The 12,894-nt window shown below is 35.5% G+C and overlaps 1 protein-coding gene and 1 long non-coding RNA gene across 4 annotated transcripts; one reads left to right on the top strand and one right to left on the bottom strand.

The window, feature by feature from the left end:
* Window positions 1-4,179: 4,179 nt before the first annotated feature.
* Window positions 4,180-7,899, bottom strand: LOC110715998. 2 transcript variants are annotated; one of them, XM_021894623.1, is made up of 5 exons: window positions 7,587-7,899; window positions 7,364-7,468; window positions 7,141-7,245; window positions 5,500-5,666; window positions 4,180-4,509 (listed from the first exon to the last, which is right to left on the bottom strand). In XM_021894623.1, exons 1-4 carry the CDS (start codon window positions 7,758-7,760, stop codon window positions 5,511-5,513), a joined length of 540 nt encoding a protein of 179 aa, XP_021750315.1. In that variant the 5' UTR covers window positions 7,761-7,899; the 3' UTR covers window positions 4,180-4,509; window positions 5,500-5,510. The 2 variants fall into 2 exon arrangements, with proteins under 2 accessions (XP_021750315.1, XP_021750314.1); XM_021894622.1 differs by having other exon boundaries at window positions 5,506-5,666.
* Window positions 7,900-8,023: 124 nt separating this feature from the next.
* Window positions 8,024-12,618, top strand: LOC110715999. 2 transcript variants are annotated; one of them, XR_002510365.1, is made up of 9 exons: window positions 8,024-8,546; window positions 8,625-8,676; window positions 8,951-9,095; window positions 9,180-9,217; window positions 9,311-9,536; window positions 9,706-9,825; window positions 10,691-10,711; window positions 11,433-11,506; window positions 12,141-12,618. It is a non-coding gene; the product is annotated as an uncharacterized LOC110715999 (long non-coding RNA). The 2 variants fall into 2 exon arrangements; XR_002510364.1 differs by lacking the exon at window positions 10,691-10,711.
* Window positions 12,619-12,894: the final 276 nt, after the last annotated feature.

Here is a 12,894-nt window from a genome sequence, read left to right as displayed (position 1 = left end):
AACATAAGTTGCTGCTCTATCGCCCTCTCTATAGATATGCTTGGACTCGACGGAAAAGAAAAGACGAAGGAGCTCCTAATATCTTCCAGCAGTAACTGAATCTTCCACGGGCACTGAGCTTTACCCTGCAAAATATTAATTATAAGTAAGTTATCCCCTTCAATAAAAATATGAGGAAAACTGTGGGACCGGGAAAGAAGAAGGCCATTGCGAAGGGCAGTAGCCTCAGCAATAAGAGGCGTACTTGTGCCAATATTATAAGACTGGCTACAAATATGATTACCGAAGTGGTCTCTGATAACCACACCTCAGCACCTGAGCCACCACGCACCGAGCCATCAAAATTTATCTTAACAACACCATGATGAGGAGGAGACCAGAAAATCCGAATGGTCCGAGGATTAGCATAAGAAGGAGAAGGAGTTAACTGATTATCCATAGAATCCAAACAAGAGCACAACTTCCATTCGTGAAAGATTTTTTGGGCACGGGATAAAATAGCCATAGAAGAGAAATTCATGTTCTGAAAAACAATTGTGTTTCTGGTTTTCCGAATACTCCACATAGAAGTAATAATTTTAATCACAGAAAAAGTAAAATTCCCACGTAAAATCCTGAAAAGATGATAAAAATTATTATCAAGAGGAACATGGCCTAGCCAATTAGTAGTAGGGTTAGCAGTCCAAAAACGTTTTGTAAACAAACATGAAAGGAATATATGATCCTGGGTTTCAACATGTAAATTACATAAAGGACATGTATAGGGAACGTCCAACTGGTGATGAGCAAGATTTGCTCTATTAGGAAGAGCCTTATGAAGAAGTTGCCAAACAAAAATTTTCAATTTTGGAGAGATATCTAATTTCCAAATCCAAGCAAATTCTCACTTAGTGTGGGAAGATATATTATGGGCTAACCAAGTAGCAGATTTTACAATAAAATCGCCAGTATTAGACAAACTCCAGCAAGGTTCATCTTGGATAGACGAGGAAGGAAGAGGGATGCCTTGAATAATCTGGACTAAATTATTAGGAACAAGAAGAGACAGGGCCGTAACATCCTACTCATTAGAGTCCGTAATAAATTCATCCACAGTAAGATCTAGAGTGTGGATATCTGAAATATCTAAATTTAACATAGTAATAATATTTTCAGAAGAACACCAATTATCCAATTAGAAAAGAACAGTAGTGTCATTACCAATTTTCCAACGAAGTCCCTTAAGAAGAAGAGGGCGGATTTGGAGAATCTTTCTCCAAATCCTAAAGTCCTTTGGCTGAGGCCTATACTCAAAGAAGGTTTGTTTAGTGAGATACTTAGCGGTAACCGAACGTACCCAAAGATTATTTGGGTCTGAGATTATTTTCCACCCTAACTTGGCTAAAAAAACCGAATTCACAGCTTCAGTCTTACGCAAGCCTAAACCACCATAACTTTTGGGCTGACAAATTTTATCCCAAGAAATCATGGGGATTCCATTTTTTGTGGGGACTGTTTCCAAAAAAATAATTCTAATAATCTAATCCAATGAGATAGTAATACTTTTAGGAAGGCGGGTTGTGGACATTGAAAAAGAAGGTAAAGCTTCCAAATTACTCTGTATGAGAACAGTCTTCCCAGCTTTGGATACTGTATTAGAAGACCAGTTGTTCAATTTCTTTTTTTGAAAGAACAGTTGTTCAATTTCTGTTATGCTTTAGTTACTAAATGCTGGAAATTTTGTTTCGTAAAAGATCGGGTTGTAAATAAAACGCCCAAATATCTACCCAAAAAAGACTTTAGAGTCATATGAAAATAACTAGCCAAATTTCTTTTTTTTTTTGAGGAAGGGACTAATTTAGAAAAAAAAAAAAAAAAAAAACAATAGAGGACTTGTGAAAATTTATCAGTTGACCAGACATGGCCGAAAAATCATTAAGTATGTTTGGATGTGAAAACAAGACGCTGGAGTAGCACGGCCAAATAATAACGTGTCGTCTGCATATAAGAGGCAAGGGATAATAGGAGCAGATGAGGCAATTTTAAAACCTATACCAGATTTTCGATCTAAAGAATCCGAAAGAAGCTTCTTCGAGAGAACTTCCATACATATAAAAAAATAAGACTGGTGATAAAGGATCTCCTTGGCGTAATCCTTTGGAAGGGATAATCATATTAATAGTATTGTTATTCATTATTGGAGAATAGGAGACGGAGGTAACACATCCCTTTATCGAACGGATCCAAGTATCGTTAAAACCAAAAGCCGATAGAGTTGCCCAAAGGAAATCACATTCAACTCTATCATAAGCCTTTTCCATATCTAATTTAAGTGCCAACCAACCTGTTTTATTTTTTGACATTAAAAATATTCAGTATATCTTGAATAGCCGTATCTGGGGCAAAAGCATTTTGGTAAGGACTTGTGATCTTCTTTAAAAAAGGCTTTAAACAATTAACCAGAATTTTTGAAATTCCTTTATATAATGTCGCACATAAACTAATAGGTCGAAATTGACTAGCCTTAGTCGGATCATCAATTTTCGGAATAAGAGAAATGAGCGTGTGATTAAGTTGGCGTTGCATAATACCATTATAAAAGAACCCCCGTACAGCTTTGCAAACATCAATTCCTATGATAGGCCAGTAATGTTGAAAAAATTCGGGTCCAAACCCATCAAAACCAGGAGCTTTATAAGGGCACATATCAAAGAAAGCATCTTTAATTTCATCATCAGAAAAAGGGTTGGTTAATGCATCATTATCTGAGAGAGAGATAACAGGGTGAACCCATGGTATAGACATAGGTCTTGAGTAATTATAATCTGATTTAAAACGTTTGGAAAATTCATCAAAAAACAGTTGAGTAATTTCTGTAGGATAATCAACCCAAACATCTACATCATCCTTTTTTAATTTAAAGATTTGAGATCGATGTTTTCAATATTTCATCGTGTCATGGAAATATCGAGAATTTCTATCTCCTTGAGTTAACCAAGATTTACGAGCTAGTTTCCCCCAATATTTCTTGCCAAACAACAGTAATTTTTCCCTTTGCTTTAGGAGACGCAGTAAATGTTGTTTAATGTGCACATTAAAGGGAAAAGCCTGTAGCTGTTCCTCTACATTCTTTAGTTTTTCATGATTAGTGGCCAATTTTGACTGGATATTACCATATTTTTTAAAATTTCAATGCTTGAAATCAGTTTTAATCCGAATTGATTTCTGAGTTATGCAAAAGAACCTGGAACCAGTTAATCTATGTGCCCAATTCTTTGAGACTAATCATAAGCCTCAAAATTCGGAGTCCAAACATTTTGAAAACGAAAAGATGATATCTTTTTCAAACCTCCATTTTGAAGATTAGACAAATTGGGCTATGATCAGAACATGTGAAAGATTCGTAAGATAAAGCTGCATGAGGATATTGCAGTGCCCAACTTTAGCTAGTTAGGCATCTGTCTAAACGTTCATACACTAAATGTGTATGAATCTGTTTTTTCCAAGAAAAGGCCATAACAATAGGACGAATGTCAACCACTTGCGTAATCTGTACAAAACGTTGCAATTTTTAACACCTACGAGGTAAAGGCAAAACACCTCCTTTCTTGTCTGCCAAACACAATAACTCATTATAATCACCTATTATCCACCAAGGAAGGGAACAAGATTGAACAAGCTGGGAAAACGGGTTCCAAAAACCCATCTTTTGACTTTCTTGGGCCGAGGCATAAATACCAAATAATTCAAAAACAAAATTTGAAGTGTTATCAGTAATACGAAGATGGGCTAACCGATGAGAAAAACTAATATTATGTACAGTAATACATTTGGTATTCAACAAATCCACATTCCTCCACAGTGGCCATTCGGGTTAATAAAATGGATTTCATCGAAGGCTAAAGTTCGTGATAATCTCCGACTTGTTACTATAGAAACCATGGTTTCATTAACAAATAAAATATCCGGATTAAATTTTTTCCGAATAAAAATAAGTTCACTAATAGCTTGGGACTTCTTAGCCCCACATATATTCCAACTCATTATTCATGGACTATTCACTGAACAAGACGACAAAAAAAATACTGAACTTTCAAATTTTCAACAAGAACGTCGCAATTGTATCCAAAATACATGGTCAGTGGCCTTGAAAGGCTAGCCTGATAGCTTACATTACAGCAATAAGTACAGAAAGTATAGTGAATAAAATCCATCAGAGCATGCATACAACCAACCAAAAAGAGATAGCCAAAGTAAGGACTGCAATGGAGTACAGTGTAATATGCATAAAAGAGGCCAACTAAAATAGGCCAAAATAAAAGAAGTTGTGAAAACAAACTAAGCAAACTGACTAAGAAAGCAAAGCACCAACTCCTAAGCCAAAGTATACAACAAACTAGATAAAGAAAGCTGGGTTGAACTTGGCATTGTGAATATAACAAAACCTGAAGTAGCTCCCTACACGTGGGAAGATAGTAGTAAACCAAAGGCAACGTACAAAGTCTCATAAGAGCATCCAATCCGGCTAATCTGCATATAAAAACAAAAGATATAAAAGCTCACAAAATCTGAATAAAAACTGAAGGTAAAAAAAGAAAAGGGTCTGAAAGATTATCCCAAGAAATGTCATGGGTGCTCCAAGAGCACAGGGTGCTCCAAGAAATCCTCATTGTTATTAAATTCAATAAGATACCATTCATTACCCATAGCAAGGACTGAAATATCACCTTTTAAAGCCCAGATTTTTCTAATTTGACCTTCTATAACTCTAAGAGGGATAACATCACCAAAGATCTTACCAACCAAACAGTTAGACTCCATTACCCTAGAGACCTCATCATTGGACAAGGTGTGATTATCAACTTTCCATCCGCTGAAAACTCTGTTAAGGGTGACTTGGGAGGGTCACCCTTAGAGATGATTACCTCCAACAACCTGCTGGTGTGGGGGTGAGGCAGTACCTCCAACTCCAGAACTAGGGTCAGAGACATGTCCCTGATAGTCTGGTTGGAGCACACGGTTGGAATGACTAACAGGAAAGGATGAGACTGCAGAAGCATAGCTAGAAGGAGGGATGGATATTTGAGAGAATTGACAACTAAACAAGCAGAGAAAGATTAAGCAAAAGATGGTACGAATGGAAGAGAAGCACCCAAGACTAGACCTATATATAGAAGAGCTAAGAAAGGGCGGGAAACTCAAATAAACTGACCTCAGACTAAACCAGGGATCAACTACCAAACGAGAACCAAGGACACGTAAGGCAGTAAAAATGAAACAGTAAAAAAGGACAGAGAGCCATGAAATCCAATGACACCTCAACCAAGAGTAAGTAACATAAGCATTAAAAAAATGACAAGTGTTGTAAAACCATGCATAAATAAATTAAGCAAGGGTAAATACAAAAGGAGAGGCATGAACTAAAGATGATTAAGGTAAGAAGATGACACCTAAGAAGTAACAACATAAAAGGGACATAAGGGAAAGAAAGCTCATCGGAGAGACATCGGATACCCGTACCCGTACCTGTCTTACTTCTCTCGAAGGAAGTGAGACATCTCTATCATCATCATCTCCGAAACCCCCGTCTGCACCCCCTCCTGAAATCGAGGGGAGCTTCTTGCTCTGGTCAGCGGCTGCCCGGGCTGTTGCGATTGTATCCCATCTCTTCCTCTTCCCCTAGTGGACTTAATACATAACATAAAATCAAATAACATTCAAATAACAAAGCTATAACTAACATATCTAATACTCCCAATAATGTTCTAATAGATATGTAAAGAGTTAACAAGAAAACAAGTGATAATATTTTCTTAAAGTATATAGGTTTTAAGAATTTTCTAATAAATATTTGCAAATAACATAGATGAGGATTGTGATTGACAATGTCAGTAGAGCATTTGTGGTCTTAGAAATTTTCTGATAATAATATATTAATGACAAACAGAGATGAGGATTTGGGTTTTCTAATTAGATTAGGAAGAAAAAGGTACTCTGTAGTTGAAAAGAGGGAAGGGGTTGGAGTGGTTAGACACTTAGACCATGCCATGATGTCTTTTTTCCTTCCCTAAAGGAGAGGACCCTTGTCTTTTTCCTTTTCCCCTTACTTTGGGTATTGTACTGTTGCCCTACAAATTCACAATATAAGACATATCTCTAACTCCTCTAAGTTTGTAGAAATTACTGTGTTCTTTGGGACAGAGAGACATATAGAGAGGTTGGGTCTCTTTCTAAACTTCTCCATTATTTTTTCAGTATATATTATTCAATTTTCATCTCATGACATTATTGAATCATATTATATACTAGAATCATGGACCGTAATACATATATATGCTCTGGAATTTGACATGAAAGCATGAACAAGTAAATGTACAAACAAACACAAGTTCAAATAGCAAGTATGGAAAATGATACATATCAACTATAACAAATGATAAACATCAACTAGGAAGTAATCTCAAGCCATTAATTGAGCTGAAATTTTCTATACAAAAATTTCATGGTTAATTAGTGATTTAGTATCACTTTATCATTTTCTATGCTGATTTGGTTTTGTTTTTGCCCTCAGATGATTACAGCAACACAATTGTGCTACGTGAAGAACTGACATCATCCAATCCATTAATTATAAGGTAGTTCTTGTAATCACTCTTATGCATTGGTACCTGTACAGTTTATTATATGCTATCAGTTGTCTTAGCGCTATAAAATACACTTTCTTAGCTTTGCAAGTTATTGTAATAGATCGTCTAATAGATGTTGTCCTAATTTATTTGTGTGAGATTAATATTTCTAATGATCATAATTTTCTCTTTCTCATAGACTTATTGTTAATCTTATCTGTTCCAATGTATCCTCCACTTGTGCTAGGTTTGGGAAAAGCCAAATAACTTTTGGCTTCTTTTATTTCATTTAAATTTTACAAATTGCTTTTAAAGGTGTGACCATTTATGAGGTTTTTTAGTGTTCTTTTCTGATTTGGATAATTCATAGAAAGGATACCCACGGTCATGGTACCATCTGAGCTTGAAACTGTTTTCAAGCATAAGCGGTCAAACTAAGTAGTGAAGCTTTGTTGCTGCAAACCTTTTTTTTCTAGAATTGTAGTATAAATCAATGTAAAGCTCACCTTAAGCCATCTGAAGAGTGGATTATTACCTCTGTTTCGTCTTCAGAGTGAACAAGATTGTCATCTCCTAGCACCTGGGGCTGTCGCGGTGGTATCCCATCTCTTCCTCTTCCCCTTCCCCTAGTAGAAGTAAACTGAAAACATAACATTAAAAATAGTCGAAGTACTTGAAACTTAACAAGTGATAATATTTTCTTAAAGTATATAAGTGGAAATACACAATCAAACATTATCAGAAGAGTGGATTATTACCTCTGTTTCTTCTTCAGCGTGAACAGCATTGTCATCTCCTAGCACCTGGGGCTGTCGCAGTGGTATCCCATCTCTTCCTCCTCCCCTTCCCCTAGTAGAAGTAGACTGAAAACATAACATTAAAAATAGTCAAAGTACTTGAAACTTAACAAGTGATAATATTTTCTTAAAGTATATAAGTGGAAATACAAAATCAAACATTATAAGAAGAGTAGATTATTACCTCTGTTTCTTCATTAAAATTGTCAAAATTGTCATCTCCGGAGTGAAAAGAATGGCCATCTCCTTGCACATCATCCTGAAATCCAGCATTATAGAAACGTAAGTTCGAAAAAAAGGAAAAAAGAAAAAAAAAAAAAAACAGGAAAAACGTACAGTACTTCCTTTTCCTTTTCATATACTACCTGTCTCCCTTGTACATTCCGTTTCTCACATTTCTTACAGATAGTCAGATACCAAGGAAAACAATCAAATACTGTGGACCCATGAACAATCAAGAGGGTTTAATAACCAACCCACTGCAGCCACCATCCATACCCCACCATTAGGTTCCAGTCTGTTATGAATACTTCATCCATTGTCAATTTGTCATGTCCTGTATTGACAACAATTTATAGCCAGTATTGATGTTCTGTAGAAGGTAGATATGTTTCATCGATCCTTCACCTTGTTTTCCCCTGTGTTGTATTAGTTTCTCTAAGCAGTTAGATACTTTGTATAATATTATATCGGTTTCTGAGAGCTCATTTATAATGTATTAAGTTGGTTATATGAAACATTCTTTTTCAACTGTTTTGGCATATTTATTTCTGTTATGCATATGTTTTTTCGTTTGATTGAGTCATCTTTGTCTGTATTATGATGGCCTTAAATTATTCTGGAACTTAATACCTACTTATTATTCTTATGTTGACTTTCAAAGGCAATACTGGCATGGTACTGTGGTTGTGCAATACTTGTTGCACACATCGTCTATATTTTGTCCAACTTGATAGTCATTTTGCTTCTTAACCTGCAGGATACAATTGTACCTAGGATTTGGAGGTGTTCTTTTGAGTGCTGCTTATTTCGTTTATACGAGCATGTCAACATCAGGTGTTAGAAAATCGAATGAAAACTGGGAGATACTTGGTGCATCTGCCTTGCCATTGGTTACCCTTCTGGGCCTAACTTCCGTTTGCCTGTGAGTGCCAACCATAATTCTGACGTATTCGTGAAATCACTCTTGAATATGTGCGTGCTTAAACTTGAAATTTTGCAGATTCACCTGGGCTTTGTGGCCGATTTGGAGCTTCTTGACCCTACCTCTTGTGGTATGTCTCCATTCCTTTCCTCATCTTAATGAATACCTCTTATTCGAACACCCTTCAGCCCCATGCCAAAAAAATGAAAAATTCACTTCTCATGCTCGTTCTGCAGTTCACACTTTTCATGGCCTAAACTTTGATTATAGGGTGACATGTAAGATCATGTATTCATGCCCAAAGTTGAATTTAGAAGGATTATGGACTGACTTAAAATGAAAATTAAAATGCTTTGTACTTGTTGTAAATACTCTTCTTATTCTGGTATATATCTGCACTGCAGGCTATAGCTCTTTCTTTAAAAGATGTTGTTGAAACCTCAGACATAAATCATGCTGGATTACCTCAAAGCCCAAGCAAGCAAACAGCTAATGCTAATGAAAAGAGCTACGATCACTCACGGGAAGATAATTTGAGAAGGAGTACAGGTCAGTATTTTTGATCATCTTGTATATTTCACGGCTACACAGCACGAGCTCATTTTCTGACCTTTGTTCACAACATGCTGTCAGGAATTCCAAACTCACACATCTGCTGCATGACTCATTAGGTAGAAATCATATCCCTTTAATTTTAATTTCCAAGAATAGATACTTATTTTTCTGAATTCACATATTGCTTTCTACTCTTGTGTATTTTGCAGGAGGTGATTTTAAGACAATATTGTTTGTACAAATTTGCCCATCAGAGCATGACTTGGGTGAGTCTTTGAGCTCACTGAAGAACTTGCCCCAGCAAAAAGGCAGATTGATACAAGTGAGCTTCAACACTCCCAACTGTGCCCTCAACACAATGCACCAGCTTCATAAATCGAGGCAAGGATCCAAATCCAAAGAGGAATTCATAAGAAAGCTAGAATCAAATTAATGGTCTTACTTTGCTCAAACATCTAACTGTTTGATTTCCGTGTGGTTCAATTTTCTTCAAATTAATGGTCTTACCTTGCTCAAAAATCCAAATGTCGTCTATATATTGAATGGAAGGTGTAAAACGTGATATGCTGCTAATTAGTGATTGTTTTGGGCTGAAATTTTGCAGGATGGACAATACTGTAGTCCATCTGATCCAGCCTATGACCAAGTACTTGATCCCCTTGCTATGGTGGCTCAACATACACCCAATACCTCTTCTGGAAGCTCTTCATGGGTGGAGAGAGAGGTTAGTTGTTATCATCAGTTATTGACTGCAATTTGTTCATCATGGAGTGCTCTAGATTTGGATATCTTGTCCTCTATTCAGGGATACTTTGTTTCGTTCTTAAGCACCTTTTCATATCTCGAGTTTAGCAGTTCATTTTGTGATCTATACTAAAAATTAGATGTTTAAATGGTTAGCATTTCTAAGTTCTAGATTTTTTCACATTCTCTCTTTTTCTATCTTTTGCAATTTGCTTTTCGTTTAAATTATTAATTTTGACCAAGTTTTTCATTTGGTTTGATTTTTGTATAGTCCGAACTTCAGAATTATGTATTGCTCATTTTTTTTTATTGTTGATGTGAATCATGTGATGGAGTTTGATAGATTTTGAATACCTCTCAAGAAATGTATTTAGATTTACTTTGTTGGTTTTTTAATCTGAATTGATTGAACTTGAGCAAACCATTTTATCATTGTTGCTCATTTCTGAAGTTGAGATTTTGCGACAGTGCTCAATGTTAAGCTAGAGTTAGAATCTAAATACACTTTCTGATTTTCAATTAACTCACCATCTTTTATGAGAAGAGGTCTGCTAACAGTATTGTGACACACTTCGTCTATATTTTATTATTTGATAATATAGCTGATATGAGGTCTGATTCATTTACAGGAGTGAAGGGAGTATTGTGACTCATTCCTTACCCTTTACGGAATATGCTTGAATTAATATCCACGTATCTGGACTTTATTGATAGTTAATTGACACAACTGTATAAGGTCTTAGTTTTGTTTAATTTCCTACTTTAAGTTATAAATTAAGCATGCTTTTGATTTATTTTTCTTTTCTTTTGTATGGGATGGAAATTACATTGGTTTTTTGACGAAGACTTGTTCTGTTCTTGCAAGAGTAAGCTCTTCCTAATTTGTCGCAACTCAACTGTATCGCAAATTTGCCACTTATAATTTATGAGGAAAAGAGATTATATCGCATATATATTATTTATTGAATTTCTTATCGTATAGATGTTTATTCGGGAAAACCAAATGTCTAATGAGTAATGTTTGAAATAGCAAGTTTGCAGTATTATTGAGGAATCTTCATGTTTGAAAAATTATACAGAGACAGATCACATGGTAACCCTGCATTGTGTTAATACTTTGTAGATAAATTCCTCCTTACATTTTCTTTAGGCAATAGTTTGTTCGACTTTATGAATTGTTCAACTTAATTCAGCAACTTTTGACTTTATTAAAAATGAGAAGAAAAAAAAGATGGTGAAAATAGCACCAACACTGTTTGTGGAAATTCTATACATTATATGCCCATTTTTAAAGATCATGTCTTTCGCAATTGCTAACGCTTGATAATTAGCAACAATTGGATATAAAGTATTAGCCTTAGTAAACATATAAGTTGAAGGGTTAAGGTAACTCCGGTGTTTATATAATGCTTGGGGAGGCAGGGTTGGGGCTATTATTTTATTTTTAGTAGTTGCTTATTCAATATAAGAGGTTTCCATTGGGTTTGCTTGGCAATAGCTTATTAATTTATAGAACAATATCTTACTGTTCTCTGTACATTTTATTATTTTTAAGATGACAAATTTACCATATACTGGTTGTTTCAGGCTATGCAAGCTGGGTGAGAAACGCCTCAAGGAAACTGGAGCTAAATTTAAAGTTGATTTCTAAGGCTTATGATGTAAGTCTTCGATTGTCTTTTTCTCTTTCTGTAATTGGATTTAATCTACAAAAAGGATGGAGTTTTTTGATATTTAAGATTTATGTGAGCTCACATGTCCATTGATAATCACAAAATAAATTAGTATAAAGGTAACATACTAAATGAAAGAAGATTATGACAAAGGAAAAAAGGGACAATACAGAGCAAAGGAAACCAGGTGAAAAGAAAAAAAGAAAGAAGAGAGAGAGAGGGGGGGGGGGGTGTGCGAATTCCTTAAAATTTCAATGGGGGAGACTTTTAAATGTCAACGGGGGAACATTTAGTCTACTTAAAGGGATAACCGTGTTGCTGGAACAAAGTTGTGCAATTAGTGCGAGTTCCTTAAAATGTCAATCGGGGAGACTTTTAAATTAAAATTTTCTACTTATAACTTTGATTCTATAAACCCTTTGCTCAAAATCTTGTTTAAGCTAATTAAGTTCAACGTATTTCCTAATTTAATTAGGAATGCAGGACTTATTTACCTGTTATTTGATGTATGCTTGCTTGTTGTCTGTGGTCTACCGTGTTTTTTCAACTGGATTAGCATCACTGCTATTGCTGTGTTTTGCATAAATGGGCTGAAGCTGGAAACAAATGGTAATTTTGACAGATCTTGTGGAGATGACTACTGAAAAAAATGTGGATGGTGGGAATGAAATTTCCGCTAACTATGATGAGCGGCTCACACCAGCTGAGAGACGATACCTAGAGCAGTGGAAGCAACTTGAAGTAAGACGGCTGCTCAAGACTGTCAAGAGTGCTAATGAATCACATCGCGTTCGTGTTCCAAAGAAAATAACCTGGCGAATTTGAGTTTCTATGTGCTGATGAGTTTGTTGCATCCTCATGAAACTTGTCGTTGATACTTACCTGTTTTTTTTTCTTAAAAGGTCTGTTTGGTGCAACCAAAATCAGAAATTGATCTCCAGTTTGAATCGACGAGTAGGAAATAAAGACTATTGGATATATTTTCACACATTACAGTGATCACATATGTTCTTGAACTCAGATTTGTACGATTTTGGTCTTATATTATACTCTGTATTAATAATATATGATACTATGTATCATCGTAAGGGTTTTGTTCATTAGGCCTTGTGCTCTAGTTGAAACTGCATGACGGTAGATCCCTTAAGGATAACAGTAATACTGAGGGGTTTGACAGACTTTTTTATGAATGCGTAAAGCTAAAATGTTGAGTTTTTATTAGGATCTTGCTAACGAACGCTCTCGGGGCGTTAGATAATCATTTAATATATGTTCTAAAGTGGTATTAATTTAGGAATGAATGCCAAAGCCACGCGTCAATCGGTGTAATTAATGTTTATTTTTATTTAATATTTTAACTTTTAGTTAATGGTGTT

The sequence above is a fragment of the Chenopodium quinoa genome, unplaced genomic scaffold (assembly GCF_001683475.1).
Source record: "Chenopodium quinoa cultivar QQ74 unplaced genomic scaffold, ASM168347v1, whole genome shotgun sequence".
Taxonomy (NCBI): Eukaryota; Viridiplantae; Streptophyta; class Magnoliopsida; order Caryophyllales; family Amaranthaceae; genus Chenopodium; species Chenopodium quinoa.
Note: the sequence above shows the minus strand (reverse complement) of the source record. Positions and strands in the feature narration are given on the sequence as shown.

Coding starts and splice junctions, on each gene's coding strand:
- LOC110715998 (XM_021894623.1), bottom strand. CDS start 7,760: ATGAAAAGGAAAAGGAAGTACTGTACGTTTTTCCTGTTTTTTTTTTTT. Junction 7,469..7,586: donor ATTTTAATGAAGAAACAGAG/GTAATAATCTAC, acceptor TTATGTTTTCAG/TCTACTTCTACTAGGGGAAG. Junction 7,246..7,363: donor ACGCTGAAGAAGAAACAGAG/GTAATAATCCAC, acceptor TTATGTTTTCAG/TTTACTTCTACTAGGGGAAG.